General features: G+C 38.4%; 2 protein-coding genes across 4 annotated transcripts in view; one reads left to right on the top strand and one right to left on the bottom strand.

The window, feature by feature from the left end:
- LOC124289320 (rho GTPase-activating protein 24-like) overlaps positions 1 to 1,138 on the bottom strand; it is a 46,846-nt gene extending 45,708 nt beyond the window's left edge. For both annotated transcript variants that reach the window (XM_046725928.1, XM_046725929.1), the window contains exon 1: positions 850 to 1,138. The gene's annotated coding sequence lies outside the window, so the exon portion shown is untranslated. The remainder of the gene's footprint in view (positions 1 to 849) is intronic.
- A 189-nt stretch (positions 1,139 to 1,327) lies between these two features.
- LOC124289321 (stress-activated protein kinase JNK-like) overlaps positions 1,328 to 19,258 on the top strand; it is an 82,875-nt gene continuing 64,944 nt past the window's right edge. The window contains exons 1-2 of one of the 2 annotated variants that reach the window (XM_046725931.1): positions 1,328 to 1,479; positions 6,763 to 6,976. In XM_046725931.1, coding sequence (XP_046581887.1) covers positions 6,861 to 6,976 — 116 coding nt within the window. In that variant the 5' untranslated portion in view covers positions 1,328 to 1,479; positions 6,763 to 6,860. The remainder of the gene's footprint in view (positions 1,480 to 6,762; positions 6,977 to 19,258) is intronic. The other variant, XM_046725933.1, reaches the window with a different exon arrangement.

Raw genomic sequence — 19,258 nt, 5'->3', positions numbered from 1 at the left:
TGAAAGGTGTTTAGCAGTTAATTAGGCACACCCAATTTAGTCATCGCACATTGCTAATCCAATGAGAGATAATAAGAACCTTAATTGCTGAGACAGTAAAATAACAAAAATATATTGATCCCACCATAAATGGAATATATTTCTATCAGCCACTTATTTAATACTTGCAGAGTTATGCTTGCCAAAATTACACTTTCATATTAATTACTATTTACTAATTAAAATTAAACTTCAAATGTTAGGAATCTAATATCGCACTTTGAGCATATATAAGCATATCCCAGCATAACACAAATGCAACCAGATGAAACAAATTTAGACATCCTGATTTCTGTTTATTATAACATTATAGTGACACTCCAGAAGAATACAATTTTTCTGGGAAGTGAATATATCTCAAAATGTTAGAGTAACAGTGTATTAATGAGAAATCACCGGTTTCCATGGTATAATGACTGTTATTAACCACACACTTAAAACTTTTTTGTGTTTATGAAACTTTGTCGTACATTAATTGTGAAATGTAAACAGAAGTTCACGAACATGGTTTGTGTAAAGAATGACAATATGATCAGTGTTGAACCTTATAACTTAGTTACACTTATTAACAGCTGATGCCCCGCCCACATGTTAGAAACAGGACGGAAGCTCTTGACAGCTGAAGAGTTCGACATGGTACAGCTCGTGTTCAGAGAAAAATGGGACAGGCGGTTAGCTATCATATCCTTCAAAAACAGAAAAATACATTCATATCATCACAACGAAAATGAATAGATAAAATACAAATCAACCGATCAGCATGTCACACTTGAGAAAAGTTCGTTTAAAGTGTTACAGGAATGTTGTTACCTGTCAGTTGATGAAGATAAATGCAACCTCCAAAGTTTTTCAACAGGTGCGAGTATTCCGAGCTAAAGCACTGTTTTGATGCATGTAAATCAACATACAAGTCCCGAAGATCTGAGACGGGAGGCCAATCTTCATTGTAGACAAAAATGGGTACGCATCAACACCCCGTTCTCAATGTTTACGGTTTGTTTTAACTACATTGCATCCGTAAGCCCGTCCACCTCTTTCGTCGATTTGTGAACTATCGTGTACAGTCAAAATACGGCTGGAAAACCGAGGGCATTTGCACGTAAACTGCTGACGTTTTACTCATAGTTTATAAATTTTGTGACCATCCGGGAACCCGGATGAATTTCTTCCACTGAAATTACTAATTTGACAGTTAACTGTGAATCTTCATTATTCTTTAATAACGTTTGATATCAATGTTTAAATACCATTTTCCATAGAAAATAAACAAATCTCGTTCTTGACGATAATGAAAATTCCGCAATGTCTGCTGACGTCACAACCGAGTAAGCTATATCGAAGAGGAAGAGAACAGATCTAGGAAATTCCGGGCTGAATATACGAACAACAGTTCCGATCGCTCTATTTCAGGGTCTCACGGATTCATCGTCTGTTTGTTTAGTAAGTCATCATTTGATGAAGGGTACAGTTGAATTAACGATACCGTTTTGCGGCGGGCACCTTGTGTCGTCGGGTGCCTTGACATGCCCACCAGAAGCCTACTTCCGTGAATCTTACCTCGAAAAATCTAGATAATCTATTTTTGTCTCTCACATTTTAAGAATATATTATGTTTTCGTGACCATTTTGATGTTCTTTGGATAATAGTTGTATGTACATGAGTATTACCAGTCGATGACGTCGGTATGGCACCTTGCAAGTCGAGACCGAGAACGTTTTGACAGTGTGACATCGGTTTTGTATACATTGGAACAGTATCACATGTATTGATTATAAGGCATTAATCAAAAATGGAAAGTTGAAGATATGGGCAAAATACAAACCATATCATGTCAAAGATCATTTATTGATGTGAATATACTAAAATCTTATTTTTGTTAACTGTAGAATATCAGTTGTGTTCAAAATGTTCATCTCTGAACCATGATTGTTTCTGTGAACTCCACAGCCTTGGGCTATAGAATGATGACAATGGCAAGTGTACTTTTTTCAAGGTATGATTGCTTAATACAGCATATCCTGTGAACTGAGTAACATATATGGAAATGAATATTTGTGAGGTTACGTCTAATTAAGATCTATGATTATTAAAAGTAAATGTTTATCATGTTTATATGTCAGAATGTTCTGACCATGTACCCATTTTAAATAGTCACTTTCCGTTTTTAAATTCATTTCCCTTTTAACAATAGAAAAAACGAGTGAGACCTTATCAACTGTTACTTCTAATTTATATTGGTGTTTATGACACACATGTAAAGAGTAAGCCCTGATACTTATGTTTGGAAGCAATAAATATTCACAGATGACAGTTTGTTAACCATGGAGGGAGTTTATTGGATAATCTCCAATACTCTGTGTTAATAGTTCCCTCTGTAAACCCCTCCAAGTCAAATTATGTTTTACCTTAATGAACTTCCATTGTGTTTATGGGTTGCATGTCATACATGCAATTAAAAGTTCATAGGTTAGTAGCTTATAGCTTATTGTCATTCAGTTAGAAATTCCAGTTTTAACCTAACCATTAAAAGCCTAAAGAATAATGTTAAGGTTATGATATATTTAGAGTTTGTACAACTACAAGGAGAATGTCACAACTTGTTGGAAGCAGCAAAGATCTGCCACTTTATTAAACAGTAACATTTTAGCTCACCTGTACCAAGTGTTTCTTCCCAAATTTATTATAATCTTATAATCCGTGAAACTATGAGCTTCGTGAAAAGGAAACTGTGCATGTATGTTCCCACCACTGATGCCATGATAGCAGTTCTAGTCAGAAAAGTAAAACTGAAATTTCTTTGAAAATGACATTATAGCGAATTGGGGAAAGGATTAACTAACTTACAATTTCTAAGATAGATTTGCATTTGTTTGATCAAATTGATTTGAGATTGCAGATGGAAAGGCAAGCGATTTCTTTACTTCATCACTACAAATAACATGGTAGCTTTAAGGAAAGTGAGATTCTAAGTGACAAGCAAATGAATTTAGTTTTAGGAGAGTTTTTGGTTCCTTGACAGTCATCATTTGTTTGTAAATATTACGGTTCACTGGTTGTGAGTTGAACTCCACTCATGGTTGAAGGCCATACATGAGTGGGGAGTTCCTGTGGCAGTGATAGTGTAGAGTGCTTTGTGAACAGGGCATCACTGTGAGGAGCTTAAGACGTTTGATACCAACAATCTTGTATGCAGAATTTTGCCCAAACAATGCAGCTTTGTTTTACAATGCTCAGTTGCTGTTGTAATTCTATATATTAGTCCAACATTTGATCAAATTAACTTACAATTCCAAATTTGGCCATGAATGAGTTTTTCAGTCACCTGTGCATTGTATGGTCTTTTGAATGATGGTACTAAGCCAGGGTTCACTTGTACAACAAAACATTTCTCCCAGTGTCAGTTTTGTATTTCATTCTCTGGAGTAATTAATTTCTTGCATCAAAATGTCACATCAGTATTGAGGACCCTTTTGTATGACAGTGGGTCATTTTCTGTCAGACTGTTATAGCATTTGTCAATGTAGTAAACAGATTGTGAATTTTCATGTCCACTGATGTTTGACTGCAAGTTTCCTGTTTTCATTTACGGAGTTTGTTTGTTCACCTCTGACGATATGACATAGTTTTGACTGGGCTCAATGTATGACATAACAGTTATACTATGCACAAGACAAATGCAATATTACTATTCCTTTATTCCATGTCATGTATAATGTAGGGGTGTCATCCATGCATCCCAACACCCACATTATAGTGAGGGATAGCTGTATAATGGGAGCTAAAGTGTTTGACAGTGAGTGACACTGACTGCCATCTAGAGTTGTGACAATATATCGTAGTATCGATAATCATGATACTTTTTCTGACAATAAATATATCGATACTTTTTTTCCGTATCGTGATATGTATCGTTGACCTTAAAATTGTGAATGTTCACCAGAAATTGACGGTTCTGTCAAAATTTACACTGTTTCTTGTTATCAAAATACACTTTTTTTAAAGAAAATAACTAAAGATAGCATATCGTGATATGCATCGTATCGAATCGTATCGTTCTATGATATTGCGATACGTATCGTATCGTAACATTTCTGTATCGTCACACCTCTACTGCCATCCTATTTTTTACATACTAAGGCTAAAATATACTCATGGCAACAAATAAGGGAACACATGGAAGTACAAGTGTTCCTTTATTTATCTCCTGAATTTCACCCACAGGGCAATACATACCTTGTGAAGAAACCTGGAAAAAGAATAAAGGAACACTTGTACCTTCATGTGTTCCCTTATTTGTTTCCATGAGTATATCTTGATGGTTCTGCTAACAGAAATCTCAAAATTTGGTTGGATAGTTTAGGATTCTTTCTTTTTTATACAATTTATAGTATGTATAGTATGGTATTTTGTCAGTTAGTTACAAAGGGAACATCAGTTGTGAATGAAGGTGAATGGTTTAATTTAAACCATAAAGGTTATCTCAAACCAGATGAACCAGTATATTGGTTCTCGAAATGAATACTGCACTATGTATCGTTTTGAAAGGGTATTGCTGTATACTTATATACAGGTAATACTGCAAGGCCCTAATTATCTAACCTGTGAAGATCTGGGTTAGAATTGGTCTTCAGTAACCCATGCTTGTCTTAAGAGGTGACTTACAGGATCGGGTCAGGTTCGCTGACTTGGTTGACACATGTCATCATATCCCATTTGAGTAGATCGATGCTCATGCTGTTGATCACTGGATTGTCTGATCCAGACTTGATTATTTTTGACCGCCGCCATATAGCTGGAATATTGGTAAGTGCGGTGTTAAGCAACCAACCACCCTAATTATCTTAAAGACATCGACCACCTACAAGGATAAAGTATAGAAGTGAAATATTTTTGCACTACAGGACTCTGAAAAATATTTTGGAATTTACATGTGCGAACAAGAATTCTTTGGATCACTTAAAAGGAGTAAGGTTTATTTGTACATCATCTTTTACTAATAATATCCTTACAGTTGGGATGGAGGTGTAAATCTGACGAGTTGTTGGGAGATGTTTGTTCAAGTCAGTCAGTCTTTCTCATTGTGGTATCTTCCAGATGATTCCTCATTCAGTATGTCACTTAAACCTTTTTTAATAAGAGCAGGTTTCATCCTGAAATATTGGCATGTGATTCATTTTTTCGAGATGTCCTTAAATTTGGATGTGGTCACTTGTCTTAATAATCCTACCCTTGGGTCCTTGCTTTGTATCTCGATGCACAAATAAATGGTTCCGGAATAAATAGGATATTATATTTGTGCCACTATGGCCAACTTGTGGATAATTTCAGCAGCCAGAGGCATTCATGTCCTAAACAGATGACATGAGATAAATGCTGGTACAATATCCCAATTCACGGCTACCTAACAAGATATCTATTACGGGGTATTCACTTTGGCCCATGGTTCATACAGACAATTGGATGTAGCTTTGGTATGAAGGCATATGGATCTGTGTCTTAATTGTATTGAGTTAGACACTTGTGGCCTAATCAGGGTGTATTTATGAATTATTGATGTGATAAGGTGTGTAATTAACGTCATTGAATATACAAGGTAATGACTTTCATCCCTTTGGAGTATATTGGACCAGTGTGTTAAGTTACTGGTGTAGCGGATCTGTTTGTTTTTATGTTGTTAATTAAGATTGAGAGTAAGATTGGGAGTAAGATTTGTCATTGGAAGTAAGATTTGTCATAGATGAAATTAGGTCAGGGGTGGAAATAACTTTAAAATTGCTAGTGTATCCGGTACAGTGGCACATGTAAAATCACTTGCCCTGATAATTTTTCCACTATACCAGCTGTTTTCTTGTTGATTTTTTACATGAACAACATAATTAACATTGGAAAGTCAACTGGACTCCGGTACAGTGTGAGATACAAATTTGCTTGCCTGGCAGAAAAGAACAGTGGACTCGAGCGTTATTTCCACCCCTGTAGGTAATGATGTTCTTTAGGCCACACCAATTTCAATATATGCTTAGATACAGGATGGAATGAAGAAATATCACTTTGAGAAAGATTTGAAATGTTGAATGGTAATATTAAAACACATACCATCATGTAACCATTTTTGTGAAAATATTACCTTGATTGAATGTTCAGAAATGGGTCTTAAGTTGGAGTTTCAAGCCCTCGTAGCTTTTAACTTAGAATTTCTGCACTCAGGCCTTTCTACGTAAACCCAGAAATATACTCCCCATCAAAAGTTTAGACTCACTAGTGTAAATATAGCCACTTACTTCAGTCAACTGTTCTAAACTAGATTTTGCACAATATTCCCTACTGTTTAAAGGTAATTGAACTGATGTATTGTAAAACAAAATCGTAGTGTTGAAAACATTATTGTCATGAGTACAATAAATGGTGAAACTCAGTGAAAATTGGTGAATTCTTAACAAAACTTTACACCAACACACAGCTGTTCACATGCATGATATTTGCACATGCTTTTCAGCAATTTGATGCATGATCCTTGTGCAATTCATCTGCATAAAGTTTGCTGTTGGTTCCCCCCAAGTTAGTGGAGAAATTCGTCTTCGATGTAACCATATATATCTACATAACATATAGTGAGTGCTTTAAGTGAGTCTAAACTTTTGATGGGTAGTATACGAATCAATCACAGTAAGTCTCTGTACCCAAATTGCGATGTATGTGTTTAACCTGTGATTATTTTGCAGGTGTGCCTACTGCTCGTCTCAATGGAGTAAAGCAAACCCTGGTCTTCCCTGTATCACATGGCTGTGTAGCTCCACAGTGTTACCACAGCATCGTCGTGATGAACAAGCACCCCAACCAGTTCTACACGGTGGAGGTGGGGGACTCGACCTTCACCATACTCAAACGTTATCAGAATCTCAGACCAATTGGTTCCGGTGCTCAAGGAATAGTATGGTGAGTGTCTGCCGTCCCTGTGAATTTGTGTGAAGTAGTCATGGAGACCACCCTGATTAATAGGGGTGGGTATTGCAGAGAATTTTCATATTGCGATATATTGCGATGCAAAAGCGTATATTGTGATATGTATTGCAATATATTGCAAGAAGTTTTTTTCAACAAAAAACTACGTATAATCGAGTTAATGCTTGATTTATAATGCAAAAACACAACAAAGTCACTTTGTTTGATTAAGATTTAATAAAACTTTTAATCATGACAAAAAACAAATGTAAATAATATTTGGCACAAATAAAAAAAGGAAAGGAACAACTTAAAAAAACGGAAAAATCCGAAGATTTCCGAGTGTTACGAAGTTTTCCAAATGCATGTCAAAATACCGGTTTTCAATCAGCGTATCGCAATACGTATCGTTTTCATGTCTGAACCGGTAAATACCGGTAAACCGCTTATATTGCGCAGCACTACTGATTAATTTTGGTGGGTGGAATATGCCTGTCGTCACTCAAAGGGGTTGGGGAAAGGGGCATCCTGTATAACCTGGGTGGATAGAACACATGCCAGATATCCTTACAAGGACTTTGGGAAGGGGGCCTTGTTTTACCTAAATAGATAAAACGCACAGCCTGACCACACTGTAAGGAGTTGGCAGAAGGGATAACCTTTCTATCGTGGGTGGATAGAACACACAGCCACACCACACTGTAAGTAGTTGGCAGAAGGGGTATCCTCAGAAGGGGTATCCTGTTGAAACAAGCGTGTATAGAACACACACAGCCTTATCACACTGTAAGGAGTTTACAGAAGGGGTATCCTTTTTATCCAGGGTGGACTGAACACACACAACCTGATCACACTGTAAGGAGTTGGGGAAAGGGAACCTTGTTTAACCTAGTTGGATAGAACACACACAGATTGATCAAACTGTAAGGAGTTGGCAGAAGGGGTATCCTGTTTAAACGGGGGTGGAGCGAACACAACTTGACCACTTTACCTGATTTATTCGCAGCATCCACATGTATCTTTAAACATAGTGTATGGGCATGGGTGGCTCAGTTGGTGAAGGCGCCATAATTTGCAGCAAAGAGTTACCTCCCTTGGGAATGCCAGACACCTGTGAGTTTGATTCCTGGTTATTCCCATGTTATGTTACCAGGTTATGTCAGTGTCCGAGACCTTTATCACTTTCCTCCCACATCAAGCTGCTTGCTGTGACTTAACTTGAATACTTATCCAAGCGTCTTTAAACCTAACTCTTTATACCTGTGATACAGGTATTTATATGAAAACTTGGTAATTGAGGAGATTTTCAAGATCGAAAGAAAGAATAAACTAATAAGAAGTGGACACACATGGATTAGATTATTTTTGAATGAAGGTGCAGGAGCAGTTTGTTTCCAGGCTGGACTGTTTGTGAATATATTCTCATCAGAGAAACAGCCATCTTTGGGTATCAATATTTATGAATGGATTATCAAGATATATTTATATGGATGGACATAAGGCACATATGTTTCTTCTGCAGGTGAAGTAAGTCAAGAACTACTGCTGAAATGAGTGTTCTTCCGTAGATCGGAGGATGATTGGGTAGCCTAGTGGTTAAAGCATTCGTTTACACATCCAAAACGATCCCCAAAATGGGTACAATATGTTAGTCCATTTCTAGTATCCCCGGGCGGTGGGGTAGCCTAGTGGTTAAAGCGTTGGCTCGTCACGCCAAAAACCCGGGTTCAAATCCCCACATGGGTACAATGTGTGAAGCCCATTTCTGGTGTCCCTCGCCGTGATGTTGCTGGAATATCGCTAAAAGTGGCGTAAACCTTATACACTTACTCTCTCACTAGATTGGAACCATTCACAACCATGTTTCAGAGTTGATGTTGTCATCTCATCTTCTGGTATCACTTACCTGACCAACATTTTCTGTTGTTTATGAGAGATATTTGGTGAGACAGCTAGCATTTGTGTTGCATCATTCCGTCATAAGAAAACTGTGGTGGCAGGTTGGTACCAGGTGTGTCATTTGTCAAACTATGATGGAGATGAATAAACACTTGTGATAAGGGATGTAGACTGCCTGAAGAGGTGGACAAGCACCTGCTAGTACTTTCATTAAAGCCAGGAAAGCAAATGACATCAAACAATGCCCATTTGATTACTGCCAAGGGGTCGTATCAAAAGTTGGATTTCAGGTAATTCTGAAAGTGTGTTAGGCCTGAAGGTGCTATTTGTTCTCTGTCTGGTTCCTGTGTTCCTTTACTAGGTGTCTATAGGGAGGTATCATGTTTTGACATGTGCTGTTTATTGTTCTATATCATCTGATCAGACATCACAAGCACTTGTTTGAACTCTTGGCTATTATTATCTGCCCATCAGTCATTGTGTCTTGACCTAATGAATTGATATTGATTAACAAACTGTATGTAGGGGCAGTGTCAAAGCTAGTTTAGTGTTTTTTGTATTGACAAAGATGTTTTCATCTACATTTCTAGTGCACTTTGTAAATGATACGACTGTTATTGCTTGGCCATCACTCAGTCACTGACAGTATTAATAAGCGTCAGACCAGACAGTCCCTCCTGTCCTAAACAGTGTTAAATGATGTTGACGAATGTCATTCATGCACACTCCCATCTTTTCACTCACACATTCATGAAATGATCATCTCACTCACACATTACTCATGATCAGTGAAGATCCGGGTTAGAACTGATCTTCAGTAACCCATGCATGTCGTAAGAGGCGACTAACGGGATCGGGTGGTCAGGCTCGCTGAGTTTGGTGACACATGTCAATGTATCCCAATTGCGTAGATCGATGTTCATAATGTTGATCACTGTATTGTCTGGTCCAGACTTGGTTACTTACAGACATTTAGCTGGAGTATTGCTGAGTGTGGCGTAAAATTAAACCCGCTCACTCATTCCCCATCTTCTCACAAATTTATTCACCGATTTTCTCATACATTAACCCATCCATCCCCTCGTGCATTATCTTCCCCTATCCCCTTATCTTCTCACCTCGAATTTATTCTACCATCTTCTAACTTGTGCATCGACCCGTGAAGATCCTGGGTAGAATAAGTCTTCAGCAACCCATGCTTGCCACAAAAGGCGACTATGCTTGTCGTAAGAGGCGACTAACGGGATTGGGTGGTCAGGCTCGCTGACTTGGTTGACACATGTCATCGGTTCCCAATTGCGCAGATCGATGCTCATGCTGTTGATCACTGGATTGTCTGGTCCAGACTCGATTATTTACAGACTGTCGCCATATAGCTGGAATATTGCTGAGTGCGGCGTAAAACTAAACTCACTCACTCACTCACTCACTAACTTGTGCATCACAATACTGCTGAAACTATGAGAAGAAGGACAACAATGCATGTTGTAAGAGGTGACTAACAGGATTGGCGGGTCAGACTCGTTTACTTCGTTGATGCATGTCATCGTAACCTAACTGCATAGATAAGTGCTCATGATGTCAATCACAGTTTCATCTGGTCCAGTCTTGATTATACACAGACTGCCATCATTGGAATAGGGGCTGTGGGGTAGCCTAGTGGTTAAAACGTTGGCTCGTCACACCAAAGACTGGGTTTGAATCCCCACATGGGTACAATGTGTGAAGCCCATTTCTGATGTCCCCCGTTGTGATATTGCTGGAAAACTGCTAAAAGCGGCATAAAACAAAACTCACCCACTCACTCATCATTGGAAAATTGATGAGTGTGGTATTAACAACACCCACCCACCCACCCTTCAGCTCACTTAATGGATGGAGCTGTCAGCTCGTCCCTTCTATCAGTGATGCTGACTTGGCCTAATTACCTGTGGAGATCTGTGAGTAGCCATGTGTAGAGCTGGACGAGGCATGTGCAGGCACACACACCTGCCAGCAGCAGACAGCGGGGCAACATGAGAAATACGGAATACACTGTCCTCCATTGTTTATCAGTGACTTAATGAAAACTGTCCCTGTTGATGTCTTTTAAAGCTGTCTTCGCATCAGTGTCACTGTGTTCGTTTAGGTGATTTATGAGAGAGTGCAGGACATATATCACGTCTGTAAGTGGTCTCAAGGGCCTAAAAGTTTCGCAATAATCGTTCTCTGTTATACACTTCAGTCTACAATATTAGGGGTAAGATATAGCATAATTTGTTGAAAACCAAATCTAGAATACCTAAATGGATTTTAAATGATGGCATACAAAAACTTACTCTTCAACAAACAATGTTTGGTAATTATAAAAGTGATTTTTTAATTTAGATATGTAAACAATTTGTGTTGTGTGAAATATGTTGTGTTTTCCCTTGACAGGCTAGATAGGACTGACTGACTGACTGAGTTTAGTTTGACGCCGCTTTTAGCAATATTCCAGCAATATCACGGCGGGGGACACCAGAAATGGGCTTAACACATTCTGCCCATGTGGGGAATCGAACCCGGGTCTTCAGCGTGACGAGCCATCGCTTTAACCACTAGGCTACCCCACCGCCCCCGGCTAGATAGGAAACCTGAGTGATTTCTAGCCAGGTTAGATTGTGACATTCCCATTGATATAGGCATGGAGTTATTCCAAACTTAAACTGGGCATGAGGTATTTGTTCATGCAGTAATCAGGCTATCTGACATTTTGGGTCTCGAATACTATATATACCTCTTCATTATTAATACCAGGGAAGTTTTAGAACTTATCTATACCATACGTTTAGGGATTGAGGGAAATGCGTCATCATTACCATGTCAACTAATCTGATACACTTTCAAAAGTTTCTGAGTCAGAAATATATTTGGGCTTTTAATACGTCCCTATCATACAGGGACAGTAATGTAGCTTTGTCCCACAGGGCAATTCTACAGATGCTTAGGTGTGTCCTTTAGAAGGTATTCATGCCAGTCAGAGAATTCCTATCAATGGAAAAAGGAAAGAAGTTAATTGAACTTCTGTTAATTCCGTACATTGATCAGGCTCGGAGTTTCTCATATACCTTGTGTTTGTCAAGGTCACTTGTGTCAAGAACAGCTCTCATTGGCTCCATGAGACAAGACTCATCTCAATCTTCTTTCCAGATGTGCCCTTAGGCACCAGGAACTGAATTTAACTGTGCCACCATTATTTTAACCATTCAGCTGGCACTTTAATGCAACCAGTTTTTATCCCTAGATGCATTTCATTGACTCTGTTTACTAGAGGAAGATGCATTTTAACAACACTGATGTTTTCTAGATGCGGATCCATTTTAACAAACACTGTTGTTTTCTAGATGCAGATGCATTTTAACAACAGTTTGCTAGAGGCAGCTGCATTTTAACAACAGTTTTGTTTTCTAGAGGCAGATGCATTTCAGCAGATGCATTTTAATAACACTGTTTGCTAGAGGCAATTACATTTAATAACACTTTGCTAGAGGCAATTACATTTAATAACACTGTTTTCTACTCGCAGATGCATTTTAACAACACTGTTTTCTAGAGGCAGATGCATGTTAACTCTGTTTACTGGAGGCAGATGCATTTGAACAACACTGTTTTCTAGAGGCAGATGCATGTTAACTCTGTTTACTAGAGGCAGATGCATTTGAACAACACTGTTTTCTAGAGGCAGATGCATGTTAACTCTGTTTACTAGAGGCAGATGCATTTTAACAACACTGTTAGCTAGCAGCAGATACATTTAACAACACTGTTGTTTGCTAGAGGCAGATGCATTTGAACAACATTGTTTTTCTACAGGCAGATGCATTTTAACAACACTGTTGTTTGCTAGAGGCAGATGCATTTGAACAACGTTGTTTTCTACAGGCAGATACATTTTAACAACACTGTTGTTTGCTAGAGGCAGATGCATTTGAACAACGTTGTTTTCTACAAGTAGATGCATTTTAACAACACTGTTTGCTAGATAGCGCAGATCCACTTCCTGATGTTTATTGGAGGCAGATACATTTCAATAACAGTGTTGTTTATTTTAAGAACACTGTTGTTTATTGAAATACAATCGTCACTAGTCCTAATGATAGTATTTAAGAATCCCTATAGCCCAGTAACCTGGTGGCCGGTACTGGAATCCTGTGTGAATGCTGCTGCTTGTGCTGGTCTCCCTGCTCATCAGATGATGGATGCATTCCCTGTGAACTGTGTGATATATCACGAGATTATCCTGAGACACTGATAGGTGTTATTAATTGATTTCTTACCCAACAGGGCACACCTCTCACCTCCCTGAAAGGACTAGCTCAGGTTTTGGTATTTTATCTTTGGCAAAGTGTGGTAATAAGAAAGAACGTGTGTGTTTTTCAGAATTGGAAACTATTGGAAATGATTCCTTCCTAAGAGAGAAATGACACTTTCTATTTGTTGTGCTTGTGGGGTTGTTCTTCACTCAGGTTATCCTGGTGTTCAAATGGTCGAATTTGTAATAATCTTTTTGTGTGTGTTTTGTGGTATTTATGGCTGCATAACCTCCTTCCCTCTCATGAAAACATTTCATAGGTTATTTGTGACAGAAGAACAATATCTGTTAGGAGGTGTACTAACACTGTCATGAGCGAAGGGTCAACATGGCTGCAGTGATTTTCTCTTGAATTATCATCCTCTGAGATGTGGCCTGTGGGCCTGTGTAATGTTACTGGCATTATGTGGATGTTCAGAGCTACAGAGAACTTTTTGGATAATTGAGTTATGTACTCTCTTATGTTCATCTCAATTGGGTATCCTAATTTTCCTTTGAGTAACCAAACACATTGTAGTCACCTCACTCAAACTCAATTGGGTATTTTGTCATTTTCCACTAATTGTAAAAATGTAATAAAGTTTAAATGTTAGTGTTTGTTATTTATATTTGATCTGTAATATGAGAAACTATCAGAAAGACTCCCGAGTTGCCAAGTTCATGTCCTGAAGTAGAACCTCTCGATATACCTCAGTTATTTCTTCTATCCACCGGTACGCAAGCTAACATTTGACATTTTTGTGTGTACACATGTAAGATCACATTTATTGGGTATTTGCAAAAATTCAAGCGTACTTGTATGCAATGGACTTAATAGGAATTGAGTTTTGACATACATATTTGCGTAATTTACGCAGATACGTAGCTTATCTGAATCCTCTGGATGTTGATCACATCATCAGCCAGTGGTCCATCTGAGCTCATCAGGGTTTACTGTGACAAGTTGCATCACTTGGATGGACCAGAAACCAATCAGCATGGAAAACCAGGTTCTATGGATAGTCAGCTTCTTTATTGCAATGAGTGTGAGTTTCATCATGGCTCTGGATTTCATTTCTGGGTTTGTCAGCACCCTATCGCCATATTGTTCTCCAGGGTTTCAACAGACCAGGATCACTTTGAACTTTCCTTCCACAGCTGACATGCCATGATATAACTGAAATACTGTTTGAAGCAGCACATTAAAACCACATCACCCACTTACTGCACACACATAAATTTAATATTTTATCACCGTTTGTCTTATAGGTTTCATTGGGAGTGGGCCAGCTGAGTGGTTAATGCGTTCGCACGTTGCGCCGAAAGTCACTGGTTCGATTCCCCACATGGGTACTCTGTGTGAAACCTATTTCTGGTGTCCTCTGCTGTGCTGTTGCTTGAATATTGCTAAAGCAGCGTAAAACCATATTCACTCACTCATTCATTCTTTTAGGTCTCTATGAAATTTTCCAAAGTTTTGAGACATGTGGAATGTATGGCATGTACTTGTCAATAAAATGATAATTGACATGTGTATTTACAAGTTTTAAGTTTAGGGAAAGAAGAAATTACTTGTATTTTTCTCACATGAGTGTGTTACTGAAAATACATCAAAAGAATTCATGCTGACAAATAATATGTTTTTGATTTATAGAGTACCAGAAAAAGTCTTTTACAGCGTTGTCAATAGATTATTACAGTCACATTGCATTATTGCAGCTGTGCCCAGAGTCACCCAGTCCCAGAATGATTCAATAATACAGTAATTTGGCTGCACAGTGTAGCTATTTTCCATCCTCTTCGATAAAGGAAGTGATTAGCCGTCTTATAAATATCTTTGTCTATACAGGATGCCTGTAAATTGATTGCTGCTGTCAAATTTTGAAGTTACCAAGGACAAGTGGATGTTTATGTTGTAAGCGGCAGCAGTGGTGCCAGCTTATTTACCAAGGTCTCATCAGTTTGTCAAATTTACCATCTTGATGGTACCAGGAGCTTCAGTTGTTTTGTTGACATTCTAGATAGGAGTGCGTTTCCAGTTGAAATGTTTAAGCTTATTGTGCCTCTTTACAGTGGACTTTTATCCAAGTTAACAAAAATACATAATTGTGGTTCTTGTTTCATGGTTGACCCTAATGTAGCAGGGCGTGAAGTCATCCCACAGGTGATATCCTTACCTTGTCAGCTTGCTGACGGGGTTAACCTCTTTGGTCATGTGGACAAGGCGTCCAGCTTTGGATCAGAAGGTCCGTGGTTCAAATCCCAGCACAGGACATGGACATTTTATGGCAGCTTGATTTTTCAGTACACAAGATTTTTCAGCAGTTTTACTAATGTTTTCCCACAAAATATGTTGAAGTTTCTTGTTAGAGACTGTTCATTATTTATGGCTTGGGGGTGGGGTGATGATAATTTTTATGAAGAAGCATGTACAATGTGAATGCCCCCCCCCCCAATTTATGTACAAAATGTCATGTAAAAAATCAATGACGCCTCCCTTCTCATAATTTCTAAGCATAATTTTAAACATATTTTTAAGTACAAAATTGCTGAGCACCCTAGTACATGTGTACAAAATTGCTGACACCCCCCCAAACACAATGTGTGACCCCCCTTAAAATCGGCATTCTCTCCTCCTTCAAATTATGAATGGTACCTTATGAGTTCGGGGGATGCTCTGAAAGTACAAATATTTGTAGCGATTACTTTGATCAGCAAGACCTGCTATTGTAAGGTTTATATGTTATATGTTACAACATATTTAGACATCTCCATTGTAGTGACAAGGCATGAGCATTATCATCAGGCAATACATAATAATATGGCTCTATTGGCAGCAGCATCATGATCACGAGGCTGTCCTCTCACATTTAGGTGACATGTCATAATATTACTGTATTACTGGAACACCACTCAAAGCAGGGTTAAACCTCACTCACTCACTCATGGTTGAAACCACCCCTGTCAATTTACCCACCACTCCCACCTCAGCTGCGTAATGACTCTTGACAGTATTGTTACAGCTTCATAATACCAGTCTAACAGCAAATTAACTGCAAATTTACAGTATTTGATTGGTTATTGATGAAATACATGCCATCCTGTAATGTTTTGTCCTTGATAAATGCCAACCAATCACATAGCATGACATTTCATTTCATGTTCCGTCAGCGATAATCCATTTCTTGTCAATATTCAGTTGATAATTTCGCAATAAATTTTGAAAAAAAACAACATTACGCAAGGAGAAACTTAGACAGTAATCCATTGCAGTTTGTCCCAGGACCAAAATATCCGAGGCAAAAATGTTTTCCTTTCTAACCCACTCTAATCAGACGGTCATGGACGTCGCTCTCACTCATGCATGCTATATTATGTTTGTCATCTATTTATAGCCATTGTTCTCTTGTAGAGTTCGTCAGTATCTGAGGACGTTCTCCCGATTATAGATTTTTCCAAGCTCCCATTGTAGGGTGATCAGAAACAGAAAGGGTTTTCAAGTGGGTCTGCAGTAGGCCAGCTTAACGGCTGTCTCTGTGACAATGCAATATTCAAAAGGCAGCTAGTGTACGCTGTGCCGTTATATCGACTTTGAGTCAAGTCTGTTATTTCATGTTGGATGGTTGCGTACAGAGTAAATAGCAGTTACAGGGATGTTGGGGATTCTGGAAAGGTGTGCAGATTGGATGTTGGTTTAGGGTGTGGTGATTGATATTTGTATATATCTCTTTGATTTGATTATTGTATATAATTGTGATGGATGTGGGATTTATGTGGTCAGCTCTAATATATCAAGCTCTAAATGATCTTTATGCAAACCTTGGACAATGGTTTACAGACTAGTAAAGGCTTTCATCTTGAAAAGTATTGAATATTTGCAGTGTAGTTTAGAAAGTAAATTTACAGTATTTGCTGTAATAAGTGTGATGGGCAATTTAAAGAGTTGACAAACAAGGCACCGATTAACCCAATAAATGAGTTAAATTTACGTACACAATTTCAAGTCAGTGTTATTTCAACTTGAGTTTTCTAAATTTTCAATTTTGAATTCCCTTCTTTTATTTGTTTAAATCTTAATGATGTTTAACAAATCTGTCCCACTCAAAGAAATTATTACTTTTTAGAAAAGGTCCTTGTGACCCAGTGACATAGAGACAGTTGTTCAGAATATGTCACCAAGTTGCCGTTTCCTGCTTGTCCCATCAGGCCTTAGAATTGGTTCCCGGTAGTCATGATCATTAGTGGCTGCCAGATGGATCAAAAGGTCAGGCTCACTAATTGGTTAATTTCGTGTCATTGTAATTCAAAGGCTCGGATCGTTGCTTACAAAATCAATCACTGGATTAACTGACACGACTCAATTCTTTACATGTTACGATCATATAGCTGGAATATTAGTGAATGCTGCATCTAAAACAAGCAGAATGAAACCCAGTCATTGGTTCCACAAAGCAATCGTAGGGATATGATTGCTGTAAGTATATGTTAAAGTATAAGAGTTATCTTCTCATTTACCCCATTTTGTGCACGTGGGCCCCAGTTTTTAAGGCTCCTGGGCCCCGTTTCACAAAGATCTAAAGGTCTCTATACTGTATCATAGGTAAGTCTAAGATCTCGTAAATTTCTTGTAGCATCTGTACCTCCTATACTGTATCATAGGTACAAATGCTACGAGAAAAGTTATGAGATCTTAGGCTTACGATAGCTTTAGCCTGCTGGATTTAAGTATAAAGGCATAAGCATAAAGTTGGTGGATGGCCAGTAGTGCTTTATGGTGGTGGTATGTGGTCCTGTGCATAGAGCTCAGGTCACAAATCAGTTGAAGTTAGGCAACATTGGACCCGGAGAGTCCTTGGATGGGTGACAGTTTTGGGCAGTATGATTCCTGAGAGTTTCTAGGACTTCAGTCCTGCCCCACAACAAAGCACATGTGATACATGTGGTCTCACCTTAGGCAAGTGAGTCTGTTCAAAACTGCCTCTGTTCACGCAGCAGAATATGGGTACCCAGTGGGACAAGTCATGTGACTCTAACCTTCTAGCACCTAACAGGAAGCTTGGGTTATCCGGGATAATAAAGTGTTAATGCGCTTTGTGCATACCTTCATGGCATGGAGACAGCGCAATATAAATACCATTATTGTCATTATTAATACTCTTGTACCTGATTTTGGAACTCTCTCCCATGTGCCTTAAAAAGCTCTGACACAATTGACATTTTTAAGTCCAGACTTAAAACCCACCTTTTGTCAGTATATTATGTATAACTTCATCTGTAAATACTCCAGTGTAAATATTCTGTAGCGCTTTGAGCATGCCTTAGGGTGTGGAAGTGGCGCATTATAAATATGCATTTATTATTATTATTATTATTTTGTAAATGCTACAGGATTCAAATATAACACTGAGAAATCAGATGAAGTTAACCCAGAACTTAATACAGACAGACTCTTGATTACAGATAAGAAATATTATACATGTTCATCCTAGACTGATAAGACAAATTTAAAGAAAGTGCACAATATTCTGAAACCTAAGGAATAAAGCCTTCACATGAAGATCAGTTTTGGGGTGAATATGATATCTGTGTTGGAACAATAGATTCATTTGCTTGTAATACATTCTGTACGTTCTTGTACATCGCAGTATTTTGCTTTTATGTGTCTCTGAATTGATTTCATGCACGTAGGCTGGTCTTCTAGTGAGATTGAGAGATCATGAAATGAACATGAATTAAGAGTGTCTGGTTGAGCCTATTTCTGTGTCAAACTGTGGGAGAGTGACCCCATTCCACTACACAATCCAAGGTTATTGTTTATCGGCCGATGATCAATAGTCAAAGCGTTCATCGCCACACTTTATGAAGCTTTTACCTTGCGGCGAACATCACCATGGCATGAATCAATAGCAGCAAGTCTGGAGTGGACGAACATCTCCTGAATGTATTCCTACACCTCCTAGGGAACTATATCTCTGTCAGGGAGATGTATTAGATGGTGGCACTAAGCTTTTTACACACTTGTAGCCTTATTGACTCATGCAAACATGCTATTGCACAAGAAACAG

Source organism: Haliotis rubra, unplaced genomic scaffold (genome assembly GCF_003918875.1).
Source record: "Haliotis rubra isolate DU_JTF1 unplaced genomic scaffold, ASM391887v1 Scf44, whole genome shotgun sequence".
Taxonomy (NCBI): domain Eukaryota; kingdom Metazoa; phylum Mollusca; class Gastropoda; order Lepetellida; family Haliotidae; genus Haliotis; species Haliotis rubra.
Note: the sequence above shows the minus strand (reverse complement) of the source record. Positions and strands in the feature narration are given on the sequence as shown.